Genomic DNA, 27033 nt, shown 5'->3' on the forward strand with positions numbered 1-27033 from the left:
TTTCACTATGCTTGTACTTTATTCACAATTGCACAATCAACTATATTTCCAAAATATCATTTTATTTTCTATATTTAAGACTGCCTAAATTGTCACATTTTATAATACATTGGAATCTCACAGTCGTGCACTAACCCAGACAGTGGCCTGTTTACTGGGCGGAGAATCGATAATTATAGTCGTATTTGGTCGTCGTCTGATATTAATCAGGGATGTTATATAACAGCAATATACGGTGGTTGCAGGGTCCACCCAGCATGGTGGACAACTCTGGGCACTGCTCTCTTTAGCAGTAGTGTCATGCATCCAGAGTGGATCACTACATTTACAAAGCCCTTTGGCAAATCAAGTTTTGGTTGGCTACCTCTTGGTAAAATGAGATCGCACTGCAGAGAATGCATCCAATTCGGACCTTCCCTGATTAAAATTATAGTATAAAACTCACATTGTTCTTTATTTACTTTGTATAATTCAACTTTTAATATCTTTGTTAGGCCTGTAGTTTTTACACAGAATAAGTATCTCCAGAAAAAAAAAATAGATTGCCCCCAAAAAGCTTGGTAAACACTATTTACAAAAGGTAGTCAGCACAGTTAACCAGTTAAGAGACACTCCCCTAAATGATTGGCAATAGTCATTTAGAAGAAATCACATCCCTGGACATTTTATTTGGTTCAGACTCTCCAGCTGTCTATGCTCCTCACTCCCACCTTAGCCAGGGCAGTGGCATTGCCAACACTTAAAAGCTGAACCAAGGGGACTTGTAAATCCCACCGCAAGGGACAAATATTGCAAAGTATAATTTATCAATCTTTCACTTGTTCTCCTGGAACAAAAGCTCAACCAATAATCTCCAAGGCAGCTTGACTAAAGGATAACATACATAAGTGTTCAGTAACATACACAGTATTGGTGGGTTACTAAAGGGGCAATATAAAATGGTGTTTGTTAACATACAGTGTAATCATTACACCAATTTAATAGCTGGAAATATTAACAGGGAACAAACCTAATACAGCTATAAATACTGCAATTACAAATTATTACCCAGAAAACATTTAGAAAAACTCAACAAACCTACAAATTCCAGAAACATTATGAATTTATCCTTGTACCACTGCCAGGATACTTCTGAGGTCTAAATGAGGTCCAAATCTAAAACAAAAAAGTTTTCCACATCTTTATCAAAGTAATGACTGAAGAATCTGCATTTCTGCTCCAGCTAGCTGTTGGCGCTCACAATAAGGGATGTTACCCCTTCCAACATTTCCGACTCTGTTTCCCAGTTGTAAAACACCTGGAGGAAAACGCACAACAGTGACTGGTGTTGAAGTCTCATTTCCTTTGGACGGTGTTGAATGGTGGTGGCTGAACTGTCTGAATGGACTGAAACACTGACTTCTTTTTTATATCAGACGACAGGGCTTTCAGTGAGGGCAACAGCTGATTCCTCTTGATGATTTGTAGTGCCAACTGCGTGTTACCTACCCCAAAAAAAGCACACCAACAAATGAGAATATTGTTTGAGAAATATAACTGGACATGGACTATTCGCTATCGGTGAACAAGTACAAATTCTTAAAATGTAAACTTTAGCAGATTTAATATCTGACAACAATACTGTGTATATATGCAGTCCTGCACATGACAGGAAGGAAAGAAAGAAAAGGCTTGGAGGCCATTCAGCCCTTCAAGCCTGTTCTTGTCTCCTACCTCCTTATCTTGGTTCCATATCCTTTAATACACTTACCCCTCAGAATTCTATCAAACTCCGTTTTGATAATTTTCAATTGACTCCACCTCACCCCATATAGGTATTAGATAGTTATCAGAGAAGTATTGCAGAGCTACAGGGAAAAGGGGTGGGACGAGCCAAGTCATTCTTGTAGAGAACCAGAAAGGACAGATCAGGCTAAAGGGCCTCCCGATTTGTGCTGTAATCACTCTATAATTATATAAAGAACAAAACTAAAACTTCTTGCTTGTAGGAGGCAATAGATTAAACTCACCAAATTCACACTCCTGGCAGACAGGAAGGATCAGTTAAAGAGCTGCTGTAACCTCACTGATCTATAGTAGTTCCTGGGTAAGCAAAGCCTCCTTTTTAAAAAGTGTTCATCCTAGATTACACATCTCTCCACAGCCTCATCTCTGCATACTGCTGTAACCTCCCCTCCAGCCCCATCCAATTGTGGCCTCTTGAGCATTGCTAATTTTAATCACCCTACCAGTGGCATCCTTATCTTCAGCTATTAAGCACTTAAGCTTTGTCATTTGCCCACTAAACCTCTCCAGCTTTCATCTGAAAGCTTGTTACTTGTTAAATTCCATGGCATGTTTTACTAGATTAAAGATACCTTCTAAATGCTAGTTGGTTGAAGAATCTGTATAACATCTGTCCATTTCAAGCTGAAAATTGCTAAAGCTTTCAGAATACAACAACTTCTGCTGATGAATGGAACATGGATAGAGAAGCAGCCTCAATGTGGGGCTGAGGGCCAGGAACGTGATCCAATATACTGGCAAGAATTTCTATCGAAGGAGCCTGGGAGAAGGCAAAGATACCCCCACATGCGTAAAAGAATCTGCCTCATTTAGTTTGCAAAGCCATTTGGGAAGAGTTGGGATTTTTATATACTAGCAAAACTTTAATTTGTAACTAATCTCTCAGAAGCAGAACATTTGTACCAAACTATTTCTTCACCGCCTCACCCACAGGTAAAGTTTTTGTACACACTCACAAATAAAAACAATTACTTATCTGAATGAGACCAAGAGAAAATAATCTTTGCCTATGCATATTATGAAGGGAAAGCAATATTTTAATTCTAACTAAAGTAGCAACCTTAATTATTGATGATTAGATGTGAACTTACCATTCTGCAACTCAAGGTATACAGCCAGTAGGATACCTTCTGGAGGGATCTCTTTGGGATTAACCATTGAAGCAGCCTGCAATTTTAAAACAAGAGACAACATAAGAATGGGCGATCATTCAATTATATTACAGTTAGATTCTTCTTCGGTAAAGGATAAAAGGGTGATAAGAGAAATCTCCAGCACTTAGTTAAATGTTTTCTGGTAGCCTATATGAACCTCAGGTATTATAGCCCTGTCTGTATTATTCATCATTCAGACATTAGAAAATCACTTGCTGTTAATGTAATTTGAGTTAACAGATGTTTCTCAAAACTCTCTGGTTGGACTGTGACTTTGACTAAATTGCCGAGAATTGGATAGAAGTGAATCTTAATATCTTCCTAAAAATCTAATTTTGTTCATATTTTACACTTAACTGAAAGTTGTTTAAATTCTGAAGTGATTCTAGCAGGGATGTACAAACTCTCCACTGGAGAACACCTGAAGCTAGTTAATTAATTAAACTAGCTATCATTGTTGTTCCTGTACCTGGCGCTGAGCTAACTCAAAGCATTCAAATAAAGGCCTGCAGACTTTTGTAGCACAGTAGTCCTCCAGACCAGAAGACCCAGCTAAAGTCCAACTTGCTCCAACATGTGTCTAGGATCAGAGTCATACAGCATAGAAACAGACGTTTCAGTCCACTTCGTCAACTCATTTACCTTGTTTTGAATGCTACTAGCATTCAGATAGAGTGCCTTTACGCTAGTTTTTAATACCTTCTTTTTAAATCCTAACACCTTCACCAGAACAACCTTTGTTTTTAAACATTCTCTTTTTTTTCCTGTCACTACCTGGTTTCCACTCTTCTTAGTGTTACTGTTCAACTGCTTCTTGCTTTTTATTTACCACTTTCATTCTCTTTTTCCTTAAGCCCTCACCCACTCTAGCTAACTCAGAGCTTCCCCTTAGGTTCCCATTCCCCTGTCAAACTAGTTTACAGTCCAGCTAACAGTGCAGCAAAACCACCATGATACTTATGAAGAACACGGAAGAACAGTAGGAGCCTAGGAAATAGACAATATCAGTTTGCATGTCCATAGGATAGGTGGATAAAATGACTAAGAAGCAATTGAGATACTTGCCTTTATTAGTCAAGGCAATGAATACGAGGGCAAGACGGTCGTGATGGAGCTACACAAGGAATTAGTTAGGCCAAAGCTGCATGCAATTCTGGCCACTGCACTAAAAGGAGGATGTGATAGAGAGTGTGCAGAGGACATTCACGAGGATGTTGTTCCATTTGGAGTGTTTCAGCTATGAAGAGAGACTAGATAGGTTGCAGTTGTTTTCCTTCGATCAGAGGCCGAAAGGAACCCGATTGAGGTTCACGAAATTACAGAGGGGATAGAGAGGGTAGATAGGAAAACCATTTCCCTTAGCAGAGGAATCAATAGCCATAGATTTAAGGGAAGAGGTTTAGAGGGAATTTAAGGAAAAACTTTCTCACCCATATCTGGAACCCTTCCCACCACAGAATAGAGAAACCCACCTCCTTCTCCTCTGATTGGACTTTAAATCCTAACCCTCCAATACCATGATCTACTGGGTTCTAGAATTAACTGGGGCCTTGTTCCTGGCAAAATTTACTGTCTGAGCAGTACCCAGTACTGAACTCTTGGCTCTGCCAGCCCTGCTGAGCTGCCAACTAACCAGATTGGCTAGCAGCTTGACGGTGGCAATTCTTCTCACTAAGGGTCAGAGGTCCCATCTGCACCGCTTTAGCCGACTGACCTGCAGCCTGTGGGGCAGGCATTTCTTGCCACATGCCCATCAGAATGTGAAACAAAAATGCCAGGCAATGATCATCTCCAACGAGAGACAATCTAATTATCACCTCTTTGATTGGGTGGTTGATCAGATGTTCCTTCCAGGGTGCAAGCAGTTTGCATACCCCCACCCACCCCTGGAACATTAGTAAATCAGCACAATCAAAATAAACAAGTGATTATGGTTAAGAAGGTCACAACAAACTTGAATGTTTACTTGACTACTATGTTTACTAAGACTACTGCATTCTCTAAGTGCAGAAGGAAGGGCAACACAATGGATATCTACACCAGCAAATGAAGATGCTAAAAATAACCCCAGGTCCAGATGATGGGCAACTCAGAATACTGAAAGACGGTGGGGTGGGGGGGTGGTGCGCAATTGGTCAAAATTCACGAAAGGACTGGAATCTGACGAGCTCAAACACAGGGATGTATACATTATTCTTGCACTGAAAGTTGATAAATTACTGCAGACTGTGATTAAGGATAAAAACAAACAAATATTTAAGAAAGGCACAGGTTGATCAGAGATAGTGAACACTGATTTGTAATGGATGAGTCACTAATATATTCATGACTGAGATAGACATATTTTTGATCTATAAAGGGAATTCAAATCTTTTTTTCTTCACTTGTGGGACATGGACATTGCTGACTAGGCCAGCGTTTATTGCCTGTCCCTGGTCAGCCTTGAGAAGGTGGTGGTGAGCCACCAGCTGCAATCCATGTGTTGTAGGTTGGCCTACAATGCCCTCAATGTGGAAATTCCACAATTTTGACATGGCAACAGTGAAGGAACAATGATATATTTCCAAGTTAGGATAGTGAGTGGTTTGGAGAGGTATTTGCAGGTGGTGGTGTTCCCATGTATCTGCTGCTCGTCCTTCTCGATGGAAGTGGTCGTGGGTTTGGACGGTGCTGTCTGAGAATCTTTGGTTGATTTCTTCAGTGCACCTTGTAGATAGTACACATTGCTGCTACTGAGCGTCAGTGATGGAGGGAATGGATGCTTGTAGATATGGTGCCAATCAAGCATGCTGCTTCATCCTGGATGGTGTCAAGCTTCTTAAGTACTCTTGGAGCTGCACCCATCCAGGCAAGTGGGGAGTATTTCATCACATTCCTGACCCATGCCTTGTAGACAGTGGATAGGCTTTGGGGAGTCAGGAAGTGAGTTACTTGCCGCAGTATTCCTAGCCTCTGACCTGCCCTTGTGGCCACCATGTTTATGTGGCGAGTCCAGTTGAGTTCCTAGTCAGTAGTAACCCCCAGGATATTGAGAGTGGGGGATTCACGATAGCAACACCATTGAACAGGGTGGTGATTAGATTGTCTCTGATTAGAGATGATCATTGCCTGGTATTTTTGTGTTTCTTGCCATTTGTCAGCCCAAGCATGTATCTTGTCCAAATCCTGTTGCATTTGAACATCGACTGCTTTAGTATCTGCAGAGTCACAAACGGTGCTGGGACAGTGCACAATCATCAGCGCACATTCCCCACTTCTGACCTAACAGATGGTGGGGGGCGAAGAGGGTCATTGATAAAGCAGATGAAGATGGTCGGGCCAAGGATACTACTCTGAGGAACTCCTGTAGAGTTGTCCTGAAGCTGAGATGACTGACCTCCAAAAACCACAATCATCGTCCTATATGCCAGACGTGACTCCAACCAACAGAGTTTTCCCCCCGATATCCATTGAATCAAATTTTGCTAGGGCTCCTTGATGTCACACTCGGTCAAATGTGGTCTTGACGTCAAGGGCTGTCACTCTCATCTCTGGACTTCAGCTCTTTTGTCCATGTTTGAACCAAGGCTGAAATTAGGCCAACAGCTCATTACAATAGTGGTGGCATATATTGAAATCCCCACCCAGAGAACAGACCCTGGTTCAAGTCCCACCTGCTCCAGAGATGTGTAATAACTTCTCTGAACAGATTGATTAGAAAGACAAAAGGTTAAAAATGCCTCAGTAAAAGTGATCATGCCAACTATTAATTGTCATAAAAACCCACCTGATTCATTTCCTTTAGTGAAAAGGATCTGTTATTCCTATCTCATCTTGCCTACATATGACTCCAGGCCAACAGAAATATGGTTGCTTCTTAATCGCCCCGTGAACTGAACTTGGAAACCACCAAGTTAAACTGAAATTAGGGATGGGCAACAAAAGCTGGCATTGTCACTGACACTTATATAGCATGAAAGATAAAAGGTTTGACATATTTAGTTAATTAGATATGTGACTAGTATAGATGGTCAAGAGCCAATCAAAGATTCTTGAGCTTCTCTACAGATGTAGGACATTAAAAAACAGTACATTTGACTTTTCGGACTCGACGCAATTAAAAGATAGAATGTTATCTTTGGCTCAATGTGGTTGATTGATTAATTTGAACGGATAGTGCTATATTTCACCGAGTTACTTTTCTTACCTGGTGAAGACATTTGCGCGCCTTGTCATATTCACTACGTAGGCAATATGCACTGCCCAGGTTGAAAAGCATCATTGCACAAGCAGATGAAACCGAATTAGGGTAACACTGCAAAATCTGTTTGCCAGCTGTTAAATGCACAAAATAAAACTCATTAAAAAAATCACAATAGCACAGCACAGGAGGAGGTCATTCAGCCCATAATGTCTGTGCAAGCTCTTTCAAAGAGCAATCCAGTTAATTACATTACCCTGTTCTTTTCCATATCCCTGCAATGTTTTCTTCCTCAAAAAATTTATCCAGATCTCTTTTGAAATTTATTACCAGGTCAGGCAGGACATTCTAAATCCAGAACCATGCCTACACAAAAATTCTCTCTCATAAGGAAAAAGGAGTGGGCCATTCGGTTCCTTGAACCACAATAAGATCGCACTGAAAATGTTTACTTCAGCTACACCTTCCTGCACTATCTCCCTATTCTCTTAGTAGCAAAAATCTATCAGTTTTCAACATGAATATACTCAATAACAGAGCATCCACACCTCTCTGGAGAATTGAGGAAGTTCACAATCCTTTGAGTAAAGACATTTTTCCTCAACTTAGTCCTAAATGGCCAACCCCTTAATCTGGGTCTGTCATTCAGTTCTAAAGTCCCCAGCCAGGGGTTACATCTTAACAAATATCTTGTCAAACCCCGTAAGAATTTCTGTTTTAATCAGGTAATCCTACTTTTCTTCCAAATTTAAGGAAATATAGGTCTCACATACTCAACCTTTCCTCAAAGGACAATCTTTCATCCCAGCAATAAGTCTAAACTCCCTTTAAGGCAAGTATATCCTTCCTTGGCTAAGGAAACTCCTATTACTTCTGCTTCTTTGAGGCAGTGGAGCTCAACTTTCAAAAGGTTTCCAACCTTGAGATAAACAAATCTCTCTTCTGTAGGCTTAAGAGAAAATTACTTGATAAATACTAAAAATAATCCATAAATTATTTGGATATGAATATAGGAGGCATGGTTAGTGAGTTTGCAGATGGTACAGTGGACGGTGAAGATGATTATGGGCAAATGGGCCAAGCAGTGTCAGATAGACTTTAATTTAGATAAATCTGAGGCATTGTAATTGGGTAAGGCAAACCAGGGCAGGACATATACAGTTACTGGTAAGGCTCCGGGGAGTGCTGCCAAACAAAGGGGTACGAGGTGCATAGTTCCTTGAAAGCGAGTTACAGGTAGGCATGGTGATGAAGGCAGCTTTTGGCATGCTTGCCTTCGTTGGACAACATTAAGTGCAGGAGTCGGGACGACACGTTGCAGCGGTATGTACATTGGTGAAGTCACTTTCAGAATAGTGTGTACAATTCTGATCGCCATTTCATAGAAAGGATGTTGTTAAGCTTGAGAGGGTGCAAAATAGTTTTACAAGGATTTGAGTTATAGGGAGAGGCTGAATAGCCTAGGGCATTTTTTTCCTGAAGTGTCTGATGGTGAGGGATGATCTAATAGAGGTTTATAAAATTGTGAGGTGAATAGCCATGGTCTTTTTCCTAGGGTGGGGGTTCCAAAACTAAAAGGGCACAGGTTTAACACGAGAGGGGAAAGATTTAATAAGGGCCCGAGGGATAACTTTTTCATGCAGATGGTGGTGCATGTATGGAACGAGCTGCCAGAAGTGGTGGAGGTAGGTACAACTACAACATTTAAAAGGCATCTGGATGGGTATATGATTGGGAAGGGATTAGAGGGATATGGCTAAATGCTGGCAAATGGGATTAGGTCAGATTGAGACATCTGGTTAGCGCCGATAAGTTAGATCAAAAGGTTTGTTTCCATGCTGTACAACTCTATGACTTTATGCATCATGATGCATAAACTAATTCACCAGCTTACACAGTGCAACAAAGATACAAATCTCCAAGCATTAAGTGAAAATATGAAGAAACATTGAAAAGAAATCAAGGAAGAAGAAAATCAAATTGGCACTTTTCTTGCAATTCCTTAATGCTGTCCATTATGGTGTAGATTTCAAAATAACTGGAAAACAGCAGTAGGAGTAATATTCAAATTAATCAGTCGTAAATGCTTAATTGAAAGTTAGCATTACTTTGCATCAATAATAGAACAAAGCCCAAATGTGTGTGCTGTTCATATTCTAATTTAACGGCTAGAAATATAGCTCTATTTCTCTTTTCACAGATTGTTCCTTATGAGTATTTTCCAGAAATTTCTATTTCAGATTTCCAGTATCTGTAGTATTTTGCTTTTGTTCCTAAAGTGATATTTTTAAACTGTATACTTACAGTTCTCCATCTGTTCATTTTCCCCTCGGTCTGATCCTGAAAAATAAAAGTCAAGATCTTTCAAGTTATATTTACTTTCCAACTAACCAACATTAATTTAATTGATGCAATAAAATAGGAGCATTCTGTGAACTGGAAGAAAATGCACACTCTTTCAGTTACTGTAGTCTTTCTAAATCATGGTAACCTATACAACTTCCATAGTACTCCTAGATGACAAGGCAGCAGATGCGTGGAAACACTACCTCATGAAAGTTCCCCTCCAACTCACATACTCATCCTTACTTGAAACTATGTTCCCATGCCCCTTGAAACTATGCCCCTTCACTGTAACTGGGTTCAAATCCTGGAATTTCATCTTTAATGGCATTGCGGGTGTACCTGCATAACATGAACTGCAGCAATTAAAGCAGGCATCTTAACATCACCTTCTCAAGGGAAGTTCGGGATGGGGAACAAATAACAAATCCTGAGAATAAATTAGGAGATTTGGGAAGATACTGTAGGCCTAACAGTTGATCATTGTAGCGGAGTGACGGCAAGGAGAGGAGAGAAAGGAAAACCTTGGGTTTGGTGGAGGGCCATAAAAGAAGTGGAGACAGAGCACTGCTGGGAAGACCACTGGCTGGTGAGGATGACCTACCAAGCTTCCACACCAGCAGAGAGAACAACTACAATTTTTGAGGTGCTGTACACGCAGCTGGGTTATGGCAGCACGACTGGAAGTAAGCCCAGAATTCACGAACAGTCATTGAGATTTAGGGGTCTCCTAGTACCAGGCTGGATGAGAAAATTTGGAGATCTTGCTGTGAGAATCGAGATTGGGGATTAGCAATTACTTTACTAGATACACTTTGAACAGCACTTGAACAAGTTAATAAGCATCAAACACTTTCCCTTTTTTAAAAACCTGATTTAGCGGTTATAAGAAATAATAGGAAAAAATTGCAGAAAGCATTTGAGCAATGGTGAAAGCTTCCTACAGCTTTTCTCAAGAAATTATAAATCAATCAAGTTTTGTGGACCACACTTTAGGAAGGATGTAAAAGTCTTGGAGAGGGTGCACAGATTGACTACAATGGTAGTAGGGATGATAAACTTCAGTTACAGAGACAGACTAGAGAAGCTGGGATTGTTCTCCTTGGAGCATACTAGGTTACTAGGAGTTGTACAGAAGTGTTCAAAATCAAGACAATTTGATACAGTAATCAAAACTAAAACTGCTTTCATTGTAGGAGGTTTATAATTGGCAAAAGAATCAGTGAGGAAAGGAGTAGAGTTTTTCCCTATGCTCAACAAAATATGATGATCTGGAATCCATTGCCTGAAGGGAGTGGAGGAAGATACAACTGTAACTTGTAAAAGGGTTTTTTTTAAAAAAAAGAAAACATTCGAAGGGCTTTGGTAAAACAGCAAGGAATGGGACTAATGGAACAGCATTCAAAGAGCCAGCAGAATGCCCTACTCCATTGTTTTATGATTCCATGAGTCCAAGGAAATATTATCCTCAAATTAATTCATTCCTGAGAAATTGTTAAAAGAATGCAGCTGACAGGGTAAATCACAAACAAGCAGGAAATTATTCACCTTGATCTTGTTCATTTGATGAAACTCCCAGAAACACATCAGTGACATTTTCAGGGTTCAAGTGAGTGATGGCATCAGAGATCCTATCCAGAGAGATGAGTGACTCTGCTGCGTACAAGTGACCCAGAAACCTAAACTCAATTACAAACAACACTAAATTAACACATTTAAGAAATTATGTTTGAAAGATACAACAACACTAAAAAAAATGAGATATCCTTAACATGCCAATTAGTAGCCAATATTTTGATGCTGCCTTTTAAAACCACCACATGAAAATGAAGGGAGAGGGATGAAGTCTGTATCCATGCAACAGAATTTGGAGAGGGAACTGATAATAATTACTCAGTCTTCATAATATTTATTTGGAGGAAATTTCTGCACATCCAGTTCTGGATGCTAGATAAGCAGTCTGATAATTTAACAGCAGTGAAGTCAGACAACAGTCGTGATGACATTCAGTACGTGCACATTTTCCTTACAGTTGGTTTATTTGATTCTTTGTATCCATTTGCAGACAACCTCCTCCAACTTAACTTTCAACAATGTACATTTATATAGCACTGTAACAAAAGGAAAAACATGCTAAAGCATTTCACAAACAGGGGTGTTCCCCAGAAAAATAAATTTGAAGGATGTATACATATAAAAAAAGCTATAGAAAGAGTGAAGAAAAAGATTTTGGGAAGAATAAGAGAGATTATGGCAGAAAACCAGCAGTGACAAGGGGAAACAATGAGGCTGTCTGTAAACACACAACTAAAAAGGACAACGAAAAATGATTGCACTGTTGATAGCACCTTCCGTTACTTTACTGATGATCGAGCGTTGACAGTTCGAGTTGTAACTGGCCGGGTTGGATTTGCCCTGGTCTTTGTGTACAAGACATACCTGGGCAATTTTCCACATTGATGGGTAGATCCTGCTATGTACCGGAAGAGCTTGGCTGAGGGAGCAGCAAGTTGTGGAGCATTAAGTTTTCAGTACTGCTGCTGGATTGCTGTCAGAGTCCATGGCCTTTGCATCATCCAGTTCCTCCTTTGCACACACCCCCTAGCTCCAGCTCACTTGCAACTAAACCTCCCACAGAGTGCTGAACAACTGCAGTGTACACAGCACTTACAAGTGTCGGTAGCTTGCTTTCAAAAACTGCAGTAACCCTTTCATAATCCTTGGCTTTTAAAAATAAACAGTCCTTTTCTCATTTCAGTCCATAATTAAAAATACAGCAAAAGAGGCTCAAAAGAATGTAGATGGACTATCCAATAGCCTTTGAGAACAAGAAATATGCCAACGGATTGGAGGACAAAAAGTGCTCAAATATGTTCAAGAAGAAGATGGCCAAATGAGTAAATTCCAGGAACATAATACAGGATAAACTCAGTTAGCATTTAGAAAGATAAAGTCTGACCAGTGCCACTATGCACAAGTTTGTGAAGGGCAGGTCATCTTAATGTAACTGTGTTTTCAGTAAGTCACTGTACACGATGAGGTGCCACATAAGAGGTTGATCATGAAGATAAAGCAAATTACTCCATTCACTGCCCTCCCAATTACACTCAGCATCAGATAAACCACAGCTGCCCTGACTCAGCTAAATGTAAGCCTTATGTACGTCAACAATGGCACTTACATACATCTCAGCATCAATGGAGGAAGTCATGTGGCACAGTGGGTAGCAACACTGCCTGAGCTAGAAGCTCTGGGTTCAATCCCACCCCAGGACTTGATTGCCAAGAAAGATCTGTTCATAACACAGCCAGCTTCAACTTGCAACTCTTTCTAACACACCAATGGAAATCAGTGATAGCGAGAAAGATTCCTGTTCAGCTGTATAATGGGAAAAATGTTGGAGCTGCTACCGATACTATCCATAACTTAAGACTACAACTTGCATGTACAAGTGCACATTACCACTACAACGCAAACAGTGACTGAATCACACATAGCACAAGCATCATTGCTCACTTTTGCTCCTACATCAGTCTCTCAATTACTGAAAGTCTTTCCACTGGGAACAGACATAGAAGGAAAAATGGAACTGACTGCGTTGCTCTGCAGGGAGCCACCTTAAAGGTGATGGCCTGAATTTTTGCATGGTAATTGGGAAAAAGCTGAATGGGACTAAATGGATAACAGCTAGCACAAGCATGATAGGCTGAACAGTCTTAATCTCAGTTGCATTTTCCATTTCATGTACAATTCCTCCAATTGTTGAAGTCAAAATAAGCAATTACTTCACGTGCAAAGTTAACAACCCCATTATATATTTTTTAGTTACTTACTTTAGAGACCCAGATAGTTTAGTCTGCTGCAGAAGATTCTCTGCATGATTTAAGGCCATAAGATTGTCACCAAGTGCAAGGGCAACATATGCACTGCCAGCCAGGATAGAACATCTAAAAGATCAGAAAATAAAACTCTACATTATCTGTCTGCAATTCTGGCCCTCTTTTTATGAGCAGATTTCAAATTGGAGTTAAAGCCTGGTCTAGAATTTCATCTAATTTATAATCTATAGTCATTAATTTCAATAAGACTGTCATTATTTATGCAGTTTTTGATGTTTATTTCTACTCTGGTAAACATTTGACTCAAACCGATCATTTAGGATATGAACTGCACTCTTTTCATTCTCTTTTGCCAAGTTCAATTGCATCTTTTCAGCTGAGTTAGATAGGGCAGAGGTGAGAAAGTCATCTGAGATTATTGGAAACCTGTACAGAGGGAATTCTATACAGAATAAATTAACTATCACGTAAGACTACAGCAAGACACGATGCAGGATATAAGAAAAGACCATTGGTTAAACCATTTTCTTCCATTCTAGGACCAGCTAGATCTGTCCTGAACAGGACTTGACTGTGATGTGTTAAAACAAGTCTTCTTCCTCACAGAATTGCAGCACAAACCAGATTTTTATGTTAAATATTTGAAATATTCAGGAATTCACAGCAACACAATTCATGTTCTGATGTGGAAAAAGCTTCCATCACATTGTTGTATTAAGTTGAAAGGACTATAGCATTGAGCATTGGAACAGGAACAGCCAGTGATACTCAAAACCCTCCAGTACATAAGAAACGTATAACACATTGAAAAGCATCCTTACCTCAGATTGTCCAATTCCTCCTTCCTTAATGGAGAAGATGGTGGACCTGGAACTAAGAACTTATCTCCTTCATGAGGCTTACCACTGTAAAATGAGAGAAAATAATTTCAGCATGCATTAATGTAACAATATTAGAAATTTTAATTAATGTGGTTTGGAATTCAGTGAGCAGAGGATGACCAACTTGCTCTAAAAACATTAATATGATATGATAGTTGTTTTTATAAGAAGAAGAGAGCCATTGCAATACAACAGACCGTTCACACCATTGAGTTCAAACTAGCTCCCTGCAGAGCAATACAGTCAGTTCCATTTCAGCTGTAGGGGTGAAATTACTGACAGGGAGAACACAGCATATGGCAGAAGCTAAAGATGATGGCTTAGGTCTTGCTGCTATTTAGCTGGTGGAAGATTCCAGCTCACATGACACTGGGTATCAAGAGGGAAAGGCAATCTGACTCGGTGCATTGGGGCTGGGGGTAGGGTGCGAAATCAGAGCTGGCTGTTAACCTCCACACAGCACAGACCTAATGGCTGTAGGCGATATCACTGAAGAAACAGAAGTACGCAGCTAAGGGAGAGAAGGGGAATGTCCATGAATGAATAGTTGAGGGGATTGGAAAGGTGATCTGTCAATCATTTGTCAACTGCTAATAATGAGTACTAATGCTACAAAGCAAATCAATAAATGCAAAAGCACGAAAACATAAGAGAGCATGAGAAAGAAAAGTAGGTCAATTAGGCCTTTGAGCCACCTTGGCCATTCAATAAGATCACAGTTAATCTTCTACCTCAACTGTACTTCTCTGCACTATCCACATATACCTTGAGTGAACAAAAAAGGATTCCACAAAATGACTCCATTGGCACTACACTTGTATGGTCACTGAAGTATCTTTCATTGTCCTGTACCTGCAGGCCTCAGTGTTTTCATTGCCAGTTTCACCACTGCCTGATTGATTGAAATTTCTTAAACCATTATCTTTCTTGGTCTCCTGTTGATCTTCAGGGAGCAGCAGCAAAGCATTTCTTAAGCAGATAGCTGCAAACTCCATGCTGGCAACAGGAATGGCCGAAGACTGCCCGTCGCTGCAGAACAAAATAAAAAAAATACCATTTTATTAAAGGCTTCATGGCCTTAAAATTCAAATTTAAACTTTCATACTGATCAATCCTAAACATACTTTTCAGTAGCCGTGGCTTGAGCCCTTTTGGGCTGATGTATAAAATCATGAAGGCCCTAAATTCCAGTCCCTACTGATAGCGAGTCAGACAATGTTAACTAAGGAAAGGAAGATTCATATACCAAAGGCCCATCACATGCCTGTGCCCGCTCAATGATTGAGCTACTCAATTAATCCTGTTCTCTCCCCCATTACCCCAGTAGTTTCAAAATTTCTCCTTTTAAAGTACGTATCCAATCTCCCCTTAACTGTTCTTCTTCAATTGTTTTCCACCGCCTCTTCAGGTCCTGCATTCCAGATCATAATAACTGTGTTCACCGCCCCACCCCTGGATTTTTGAAAAAGCACAATTATCTTAAAAAGAAGAAAGTTTCAATTTCTATCCAACACCTGAGGACTGTACCGCCTGAGGAAAACTGTTATCATGTAAAGACAGAAATTGTGGTGATGCCCAACAAAGTTGAATAGCACACTACACAGCTCAAAACAAAAAGCTGCCCAGTTTGATTGACGTGCTGGTGAGCTGCCAAAACTCAGCAACTGAAGTTGGAATTGGTACTTTCTGGAAAGATGGATATGTTAAGCAAAGAATTAAATTGACCTTTTGATGGAAGACCTGGTGATCTCCCTCAGTTTATGCTCACAAGAAGTGTTGTATTCCTATGAACATATCTGTTGAGTATTCCACAGCCAAACTGCATTTAACTCAGGTATGCTGACTGCTAAAATCTGAACATAATTCTCCCTGGCACCCACATATCACTTCATTAACTTTACATCTGTAACTTGTCCGAGTAATAAGTATAAATACTTCACAATTTTAAGCTGCCCCTATACAGATAATACACACTTTTAAGATTTGACATTTAAACATCTTAGAAGTTTGCTCATTATACTATATTATGCATCCACGTGTTGAATTTTTACAGTCGTACCCATCCCTGTTTACCAAATTGCTCACACACGCTGATCACTCACTTATAAACAGTGTTCTGCATGGACTGTGAGGCCAAGACTATCTTTTGGTGATAACCTTGCCCCAGAATTGACTGTACAATTCCTTTCTTGCTTGGCAGTCCTCTGGTCTCTTGCTCTGATGTCTGAAGGAAAACAATGCTGAAATTTAACATGACAAAAGAAAAAGTAGAGAAAGGAAATTGTGGAATGAATGGAAATGTAGTTGACACCACTCACCCCCTTGTTGGCAGCAATGCAGCACTCTGCCAGCCTTAACCAAAGTCGTGGATTGGAGTGGTACACTTGAACTGCCTCCATCAGACACTCAAATGCTGCCAGGGGTCTACCTATGTGCAAAAGCTGGATTCCACAGTTATGTAACAGTTCGTATCGCTTGTTTGTGAGCAGTGTACTCATAGGTCTGCCTGAAAACTTCTTTCCTAATTATTAATTAAGAAAAAGCAAAATTACAAATATTGAGCGGTTGTAAAATGCATAAAATTATATTGTTTAATATAAACCTGTACAAAAAGGCTGCAGATTATAGCAAAATAGACTACTCAACTTGTTTCAATTTTACTTCCTCTAGCTACGCACTAAAGTAAAGTTAATCAGTAACAGATTTTAAAGTCCACTTTCTAACAAAGTGATTGAAATGAAACATCAGGAACATACACACGTACAAGTACTGCCTTTGAGGTAAAGAAAACAGATTTCTTTGCAACAACTAAAATGTAATTTGTACAAAATTATGCTTAACATAAGTGAGTCAAAAATGTAAATCATTCTCAGTTTCAGGGAAGTGTGTTTGGAAGTATTTTTTAAATAAGTGGATTATGTCGTAAGCTACACTTTTGACAACCTCTCAATGTCTCAAGTGCTTCCCAGCCAATTATGCACTTTTTTGAAGTACATCAATGTAGGAAATATGACAACCCATGTGACACATTTACCTTCTACAATCAGCTAAAGTGATAATGTACAGATAAATTGTTTCAGCTATGATACTGACTAAACAGTGCTCCCTCAAGAACATCAGTCCAGATTTTGTGTTCATGTTTGGAGTACAGGAATAGAGTTGACCAGAACTGTTGGAAGATCTAAATCCAGTGTTTTGACTATGGTGAGAGACAGTATACCCCAATGAGCCACGGCAACAATACTAAGTGGATCACCAGTACATACAAAAGATGAATTTAAATATTAGCTGATGGATTTTATAAGCAAAATATCAATAAGTGACATGTATTTATGCACCATCGAACCTCAAACAATTGATACTTAATTAGGTTCATGTTAATTTTATTTTATACAGAGTATTTGACTGAATGTAGCCTACCTTGGTCCATGCTCATTCCTGCTAATTGAACACAAGCAGCATCATTCTCCTGCAAGGCCTTTTTAAAGTAGAAAATTCCAAGATTGTGCTTCCCCATTGCAAAGTGGATGCACCCAAGGTTATTCCAGAACATACATCTAATACATTCACCTGTTTACAAAATGTTTTGAGAAGAGAAAAGTCAAGAGTCGTTACACTTGTTTTAGTTATTTCACAAATATATTAAAAAGGTAGGAATCCACAGAATCCCTATGGGTGTGTGAAGTCCACACCAAATCTGAGGAGCATCCCACCCAGACTCACGGCCCTACCCTATCGCTGCAACCCCATGGCTAATCCACCTAACCTACATATCTCTGGATACTAAGGGCAATTTAGCACAGCCAATCCACCTAACCTGCACATCTTTGGACTGTGGGAGGAAACCAGAGCATCCAGAGGAAACCCACACAGACACACGGTGAATGTGGAAACTCTACACAGGCAGTCACCTGAGGCCGAAACTGAACCTGAGTCCCTGGCACTGTGAGGCAGCAGTGTTAACCACTCAGCCACCGTGCCATCCCTGACAGATGACAGATTTTAAATGCAAATGCGTTTTACTTCAAGGTGAAGGAAGTTAATTTAACAGCAGTAAATAAGGAAAAAATGGTTTCCACTGTAAGGAAAGCCAGGTACCAAAAGACACAGATTGATGGCAATTGGAAATAAAGGGAGATGAGGAATGTTCCTGCTAAGCTGTGCAGGAATTCAACAACCTACAAGCTTCAACACGGGACTTGTTCAGGGAAAAATAAAATCTGTATGACCATATAAAGAAAACTTAAACGGACTAATAAAGGGTCTACATTGCCTGAAAGTGTAGCGGAAGGAGATTCATCAGTAAATTTCAAAAAGGAACTGGATAAATTGAGAAATTTGCAAAGCAATGGGGGAGCACGAGAGAATAAAATAATTGAATAACTCTTTCAGAAGACCAGCGTATATATAACAGAGTGAATGGCCTTCTTCTGAATGATTTTACAAATTTGAAAATGTATTCCAGTAATGAGATTAGCAAAACGTACACATTAAGATGAATTTGTTAACTGAAAGCCACTGGAATGCCTCATCATCAAACAAGGATAGACAGTTTGAGCAAATTTGAGAGACAAGACTTTACATAAATAGATTATTTCTTTCAATGTTTCATGCCAGTCTAGACAATAAGACATGAGCACAGACAATTAACCCATGGGGGAATTTTTCTAGTTTGGATGAATAACAAATGTTGGCTATGACCCAAATCTTCATGGGGTCATGCAATGAAAACACAACAGTACAATTCCTGAACCAGAATTCATTAAAAATAATTCATATGATATCTAGTGACATCAGATGATTATGTGCGAGAGAGGGGGGAAAAAAAACAGGGTTAGTCTCCTAATAAAAACCGAAAGAACTGCAGATGCTGTAAATCAGGAACAAAAACAAAGTTGCTAGAAAAGCTCAGCAGGTCTGGCAGCACTTGTGAAGGGAAAAAAACAGAGTTAACGTTTCAGGTGCAGTGACACTTCCTCAGAACAGATCAGCAGTTCTGAGGAATGTCACCGGACCTGAAACGTTAACTCTGTTTTTTGCCTTCACAGATGCTGTCAGACCTGCTGAGCTTTTCCAGCAACTTTGTTTTTGTTCAGGGTTAGTCTCCTATTCCTTCCGCATTACAGATAAATTCGAAAGATTTGTGCTGGTCACTCTGGATAAATTCAAGAGTACTGAACTGAAAGTATGGGTGGTGACTCCATTCAAACATCTGGTACTTGGCAAAAAATACCAAAATCACTTTCTTTCTGCAGAGTTATGATTAGTTTAGTTTAGTATGATTAGTTTTATGATTAGTACAAAATTAATAGCTTATGCTTATTAAGGTTTCAATTTACAAATACATTTTTCAACATAAAAAACTATTTAGACTTGCCAAGATAAATCACTAATAATTAACTGCAGTAGACAATAAAACATAGCTGTTAGTTGATTGCTACCTGTGCTTAGGAATCCAGGATGATCTGTAATATTTGCACTGTTCAACAGCTTCACTGCTTTTCGATAATTCCCCCTTAAATACTCAAAATTGCTCTTGAGAAATAGGGAGGGAGCAGACTACGTAAAAAAAACAAAATAAATAAAGATGTACACACACAGGTAATGTTTACATTTAAATGACAAATACAGTCATTTATAGCAGTGAAATTTTAAAATCATAGAATGAAGTATAATCCTATTGCATAAATTACTATAAATTACATTTTCATTTTAAAGCTAAAGGCATTTAAGGCACAGAGGAGACATTTTAGCCCAACAAGTCTGTCAGTAGAGCAATCTATTCAACCTCAATCTCCTGCTTCATCCCAAAAGCCCTGCAAGTTTATTTTGTTCAGGAGTCCATCAAATTTTTTTCTTTTGAAATAGTGCAAGGCAGGTGGAAGCAGAATCAGAGTGTTCCAGGTCCTGAGCATTAACTGCATAAAAAAGTTCCTCCTAATGATCCCCCTGCATCTCTTGCACACAACCTTAACTCTATGTATCCCTAATCCTTATAGCAGTTAATGGGAGAAGATTTTCCATGTCTACTCTATCGTAATCTTTTACAACTGTATCCCATTTTCCATCAGTCTCCTATACTCCAAGGAGAACAACTAAAGTTTTGCTTTCATCCCCCCTCTTTATAGCCAGAAACGCTCTTACACACAACTGAATGAAGTTGGTCTCCCCCATCACCAAATCACGCACAGTATTTTTAAACCTGTTAATTAGTAAATCACCCACATTTTCCAATTAAGTTATGTGCAAAGCCTATTACGGGCAACAGTTTTGCAACTTAACTTCGAATGAAAATCAACTGTCCCTGGAATCATTCTGACAAATCTCAATTGATCCTTGATCATCAGGAAGGGATGAAAATCCCACACATCTGAATAAACATGCAATCTATCCATATCGAAACATTAATTTTGTACCAGTCGAGCCTTAGCGTCCCTACCTCTGAGCCAGGAAAATCTCTAAACAGGTTGATTACACAATGTCTGAAGTGCTCTCAACTGACTCAGAACATCATGAGTTCAAGTCAGTTCAGAGGCTTCAGCACAAAACCTAAAGTGACATTCCCAATATCATGTTGTGGACTGCGGTACTGACGGAGTGCTGCACCATTAGAGTGAATGCCTTATCTGAAAGGCAGCAAATTGAGGACAACGTATATCCACAACGTCCCAAGACACTATTTGAAGAGGTATAACATAGTATTTATGTCCTCATGGATATTTATCCTTCCACCAACGATTAAAATAAAAATATACAATTCCTCTTGCTCTTGTTTGTCGCACCTTGCCGTGTACACACAGGTCTATATTTTGACAGTGTCTGCTAAGTGTTTTGGAAAGTCCTCAAGAGTATGAAAGGCACTGTAAAAATTTAATTTCTTTCTTTGTAAGAAAATATGGATAGCTCAGAACAACATGCCAAACCAAGAGAGGAAAAGCAAATGATCTTCTCCCTATTCACTCTCAAACGGTTGTTGTCGAGAAACTCCCGGTTGTTATCCAGTAGCAGACTTTAAACTCAGCGAGACCAATATAGCACGTATTACAGGAAGTGATAACGAGTCTGGTCAAGTTGCCATATCAGTGCCATCTGTAGGATTGCATATTGTACTGGACAAGCAAAGAAAAGTTAATCGAAGTCATCGGAGATAGATAGATGATGCCGTAGTTGAGAGGACTCACGAAAATCCTCAAGTATTAAGGCTCTTCAGGGAAGACGTTCCTTGAATTCCATTTCTTTAACAGGTTATATTAGAGCATATCTTCCAGGAGCCATAGTAGCAAGATGTGTTGAGTGGAGAGATTTTCTGTCAATGGGTACCTTGGTAACCAGAGGATATAGATTTAAACAGCCAGAGGGGAGATGTGGAGAATTCATTAACACAGTGAGCAATGATCTGGGGGACTGGTTAGGTGGAACCAATTGGAGCACTCTCACAATACACCAGCACAGGTACAGTGGGTCAAGTAGCTTATTCTGTGCTGTAGTACGAATAAAGACGATCACGGTCGGATTCGGGGAATTGAGTACAAGAGTGAGGATGTCATGTTGCAGCTTTATAAGACTTTGGTGAGGCCACACTTACAGTATTATGCTTAATTCTGGTCACCACGTTACAGGAATGATGTGGAAGCTTTGGAGAGGGTGCAGAAGAGGTTTACCAGAATGCTGCCTGGATTAGAGGCTATGAGCTATAAGGACAGCTAGAAAAACTCAGGTTGTTTTCTCTTCAGCAGCAGAGGCTGAGGGGAGACTTGATTGAAGTCTGTAATATTATGAGATGCATAGGTAGGGTTGACGGTCAGAATCTTTTTCCCAGAGTTGAAATGTCTAATGCTAGGGGGCACGCATTTAAGGTTTGAGGGGAAAAGTTCAAAGGAGACATGAGGGCAGGTGTTTTACACAGAAAGTGGTAGGAGTCTGGAACACACTGCCAGGAGTGGTGGAAGAGGCGGATACAATATGGGCATTTAAGGAACTTTTAGATAAGCACATAAATATTCAAGGAATGGAGGAATATGGACCATATTAAGGGATGAATTTCATTTGGCATTACGTTCAGCACAACCTTGTGGGCTGAAGGTCCCCATCATGTACACTTCCATGTTCTAGCAGTTAAGTATCAAATGGTGGTGAGCTGCAGAAGTGAAAACTGAGGCAGATTATGAGCGAAAGATTCTTAACATTTAATAATGCCTTGTAGGAAAGCACAATTTTCAGGTACTTACATTTCCAGCTGTATTCATAACAGATTTGATTTCCCGTTTACAGGCTTTCAAAGATTTCATCTGGACATAAGCTCTAACTTTACACTGTAAACAAAACGTATACAAGTCATGAAAGGAGAACACTTACATACAGTGGCATAGTGGTAAACTCACTGGATTACAATCCAGAACCCCGGCCAATGCTTTGGAGATGTGTATTCAAATCCCACCATGGCAGATGGTGAAATTTGAATTCAATTGTGAAAAAAGTCGGGAACAGAAGCTGGCTTAAAGCAACCATGTAACTATTGTCAATTATTGCAAAAAAGCCATTTGGTTCAATAATGTCCTTTTGGGAAGGAACTCTATTATCCTTTCCTGGTCTGGTCTACATGTGACTCCAGACCCACATCAACATGGCTGACTTTTAACTGCCCTCTGGGGAATTAGGGATAGGCGATAAATACAGGCCTAGCTAGCGACACCCACATCCTCTGAACAAATAGAAAAAAATTCATTTGCAAATGCTATAAAATCTCTTTTGTTTCCATGTCCATTTCATAGCGATTTTCATACCTGTATTTTCTCATTTACTGCATCATACCCTCTCATCACCTCTATTAAATCTCCCTTTCACCACCTCAGCTCTAAAGAGAATTATGATCGAATAAAAACAACTTGTCCACATACCTGATGAATTTTGGATTTAGTCGCTTCCACCATAACTCCAGTATCAACCTTCTGATTAGATGCATCCTTATAAGCCTTTGATCAAATTATGAGAGAAATTACTTGAGTCTAACAATTCTAAACAGCTGAACACTAAGTTTAAAGAACACAGATTGTAGATAAGATTTAACCAGATTCTGGGAAACTGCCTAAATCTTCACACAATTAGTTTCAATCCATTAATCAGATGGACAAGATCATGGAACACATGCAGCTATAAATATTAAAAAAAACTCATCATTGACCCAACAAGTGGTCCTTGCCTCCAAACTCCATAGAGGACTGTGGACCCTGCTTAACCAAATCTGCACAGGACACTGATTTACTCAAATAGAGTCATATAGACGTACAGCACGGAAACAGACCCTTCGGTCCAACTCATCCATGCCAACCAGATATCCGAAGTAAATCTAGTCCTATTTGCCAGCATTTAGTCCATATCCTTCTAAACCCTTCCTATTCATATACTGATCCAGATGCCTTTTAAATGTTGTCATTGTACCAGTCTCCACCACTTCCTCTGGCAGCTCATTCCACACATGCACCACCCTTTGCGTGAAATCAAACTACAGAACAGTCAGCTATGCAGATTCACTACTGGGTCAGACAGCAGTATAGGTTTATTTCTCCATTTGATTCACTTCATATGATGTGAAAGATGTGTGATGATCCAAAGTCCAACTGTGGTCCAAGTCTCAGACCATGGAAAACATTACATAGGCCTGCCCAATAAGGTTCATTACAAGAGGTACCTCGTTTCTCTATTCAGTATTTCAGAAGGCTAATAAACGTACAGCTAATTCAGACATCTCACTAGAAGCTTTTCCCATTTTGTGAAAGCAGGCATGCGGAGTTTCACCAAGTTGAGCAGCTTCTTTTAATTTACAATAAACAGATAACTGACTCCTGGTTTGAAGTCAAACAGCCTCAATCGAGGTAGTGGTCGGCAGTCAGTCTACAGGACCATTTTGACCTTTCCAATAATTAAATCTTGGTATTTGCCTGTTTGCAGCAAGCTACATAGGAGCAAATAGGCCATTCAGCCCTTACAGCATGCTCCACCATTCTAGATCACAGTTGATTATCTACATCAATGCCATTTTCCTGTTCTATCCCATATTCCTTAATATCATCAGTTCCTAGAAATCTATTCATCTGTGTCTCTGGATTCCAGAATTTCAAAGATTGCCACCCTCCGAGTGAAGAAATTCCTCCTCACCTCAGTCCTAAAAGATATGCACCTTGTACTGAGACTCTGACCCTGGTTTTAGAAGCCTCAACCAGAGAAACATCCTTTCAGCTTCTTGTCTGTCTATCCCTTTAAATATTTTGCAAGTCCACCTGCTGTGGGTTGTCCCTCAATGCCATTAGGGTCAAAATCCCGAAATTTGCTCCCAACGACCGTGAGGGTCAGGATAGTGAGTGGCTTGGACAGGAACTTGAAGATGGTGGAGTTCCCATAAAACTGCTGCTGTTGTCCTTCTAGATGGAAGTGGTCGAGGGTTTTGAAGGTGCTGTCTGAGGATCTTTGGTGAATTTCTGCAGTGTGACTTTTGGATAGTACACACTGCTACTACTGTGTGTCGGTGGATGCAACCTTACCCTTCCTAAGTTGTAACATACCTACATTACTATTTTTTCCCTTGATGTTTCTAAGATCCACGCAAATAGATTCTACCCTTTGGTCTTGCAGACTTTCCGAGTTTCTCCAGTAATTTCTGTTTTTGTTTGTTTCTAGTTATGAGCTGCTGTCTTCATACGCTTAGCAACATCATCTATCTTGTATCGGAGCTGAAATTCTACAAAGAGATGAGTCAACATTGCTGGCTAGAAAAGCTAGTTCAACTTTAGTTAACTAAATGCAGCTCTCAAAAAGGGGGCTTGATTATGCCTAAGTCTGAAAGAAAGTTAAAGAGTAAATTGTAGTAAAAGCTACATTCGCTATTAAAATTTCAAATAATTTAAATGTACTAACCTCACTGGGCTTGCCATTTTTATTGTTTCCTTGTGAAATCATTTTCTCCAGAACAGCAAGCAGCAGCAAAGCTTTCTCAGGCTGGTACGTCAATAGATAAAGATCAACAAGCAAGAAACACAAAGCCTGGGCAAATTTCTCTTCTGCTTAAAGATTGGAGACAGAAACAAATCAGATTTTAATAATCTGAGCACCAAGCGCCAAAAAGCCCAAAGAGAGTGGCACGGCTTGGTCAGTCACATCAAGCTTTTGTGGTTAATTTTTGCTATAAGATTTTAAATAAGCTCTAGGTTTATTTCCAGAAGTTAGATTTAGTATATAGATCAACTCAATTTTTGATAAACATTTACATTGTTAAAAAGAGAGACATGTGGCTAAAAGCATTCCACTTTGCACTCATCGAGACAAACACAAGAATACCGACTTTCACATGGCCACAATTCATACCTCAGAAGAAAAGGATGCTGACTGTCTTTTTTTCCCTCCAGCACTATAAATTGTTACGATTATTTGAATTTTGGCATTCATGCATTTATCCTAATTAGTGCCAGACAAGATGTTTCAGCAACACGTTCCTTTTTTCAGACATGTTCACATCTACTCTACCAAGCAACTGTTTTAACAAAGATTTATTTTATGCTTCATAAAATAGGGGAGTATTAGTGGAATGTCAACATACAAGCATAACTTGATTTCCCTGCATAAATCAGTAATGTCCCACAGGAAATCGATGACTTAGAGATCTGATTTATATATTTAAATCCTTCTGTATAGAGTACCCCTTATTTATTCTCATTCATTCTCTTGCACTGCTGGCCACACACAATCTGATACATGCCTCTCTAAATGATAATGTACCCGAAAGGACAAAAAAAAATTTTGAATGCACAATCCAACAAATATTTCAATTCAACAGGCTGTACCGAAAGAAGAGGATGCCTCTTAACAGAGAGAAGCGCAACATCATACGGAAATAAAATAAACAAACGCTGTCAGCTAATTGGTATCATTGTCGCAGATATGACACAGGAGAGGGATTTTAGCATACCTGATGGACTATTGATCATTGAAGCTATCAGTGGCGTGCAAGGCAATGAATGTAACAAACAGCAATTTGAGCCATACATTTGGGGGACCGGAGTACAAATTTCAGGCTTTGTAAAAATGTCTGATCCAGTCCTACCTGTTATAACATGGTCACCTACTGAGGATAAATATCTAACCAAAGAAGAGTTGCCTCAAAAACAGGGGAACTCAACCGAGTACTGAGATTAAGCATCTGAGAAACTGGGATGTTAGAAAAGGTCAAAACAAAATGAACTGAAGGATCCTAAAGCAGAACACATTATACAAGTTCAATAACTTAAGAACTGTTTTGAATTTGGGAGGATATAACACAACTTACAAGTAAGGTGAAAAACCACCTTAGAATTAGCAAGTTAAGACTCTTGTAGTGGAGTGGTAGTGTCCCTATCTCACAGCCAGAGGCCTGGGTTCAGGTCCCAGCCACTTCAGAGGTGTGTCATAACATGTTCGAACAGGTTGATATAAGAACATCAAGAAATGAGGCAATTTACCTAGTATTAGCCCAGGGAGAAACTTTAAAGAGATTGGGAATTACTTCCTAGACATGAGGACTATGCTGACATTTTCATATTAACATTTCAGTCCTCAGCTTTTCACAAGACAGTAAAAGCATTTAACAGAACACAGATATTTAAACACCATAACTAAATCAATACTCTTGATATATAATTAACTAGAAAGTAGAGTGGAACAAGAACTACCTACCAAAAGGCTCTATGAATTGGTAGAGTTTTTCTCCAATTGATATAGCTTCAGTGTACTGGCGGAGATGGTAAAGAATGATTGCTTGATTGTAATAAAGCATACTGTTCTCAACATCATCCAGTCCATCCATTTCTTCAACTGTGGAATGG

The 27033-nt window shown here is 39.5% G+C and overlaps 1 protein-coding gene across 2 annotated transcripts; it reads right to left on the reverse strand.

Annotated features, from left to right (window-relative positions):
- Window positions 1-27033, reverse strand: cnot10 (CCR4-NOT transcription complex, subunit 10). 2 transcript variants are annotated; one of them, XM_048595651.1, is made up of 16 exons: window positions 26885-27033; window positions 25094-25236; window positions 23080-23154; window positions 22411-22494; window positions 19624-19741; window positions 17603-17752; window positions 16501-16703; window positions 16285-16406; window positions 15035-15211; window positions 14123-14206; window positions 13296-13409; window positions 11011-11141; window positions 9424-9459; window positions 7126-7253; window positions 2877-2952; window positions 1-1484 (listed from the first exon to the last, which is right to left on the reverse strand). In XM_048595651.1, exons 1-16 carry the CDS (start codon window positions 27012-27014, stop codon window positions 1336-1338), a joined length of 1920 nt encoding a protein of 639 aa, XP_048451608.1. In that variant the 5' UTR covers window positions 27015-27033; the 3' UTR covers window positions 1-1335. The 2 variants fall into 2 exon arrangements, with proteins under 2 accessions (XP_048451608.1, XP_048451607.1); XM_048595650.1 differs by having other exon boundaries at window positions 25094-25239.

Source organism: Rhincodon typus, chromosome 4, assembly GCF_021869965.1.
Source record: "Rhincodon typus isolate 14 chromosome 4, sRhiTyp1.1, whole genome shotgun sequence".
NCBI lineage: Eukaryota > Metazoa > Chordata > Chondrichthyes > Orectolobiformes > Rhincodontidae > Rhincodon > Rhincodon typus.

Excerpts from the sequence above, each read along its gene's own strand:
- cnot10 (XM_048595650.1), bottom strand. The coding sequence starts at position 27,014 with ATGGATGGACTGGATGATGTTGAGAACAGTATGCTTTATTACAATCAA. Across the intron at positions 13,410-14,122 it reads GAGGAATTGGACAATCTGAG|ATGTTCTATCCTGGCTGGCA; the intron begins GTAAGGATGCTT and ends CTGATCTTTTAG. Across the intron at positions 9,460-11,010 it reads ATCAAATGAACAAGATCAAG|GATCAGACCGAGGGGAAAAT; the intron begins GTGAATAATTTC and ends TTTATTTTTCAG.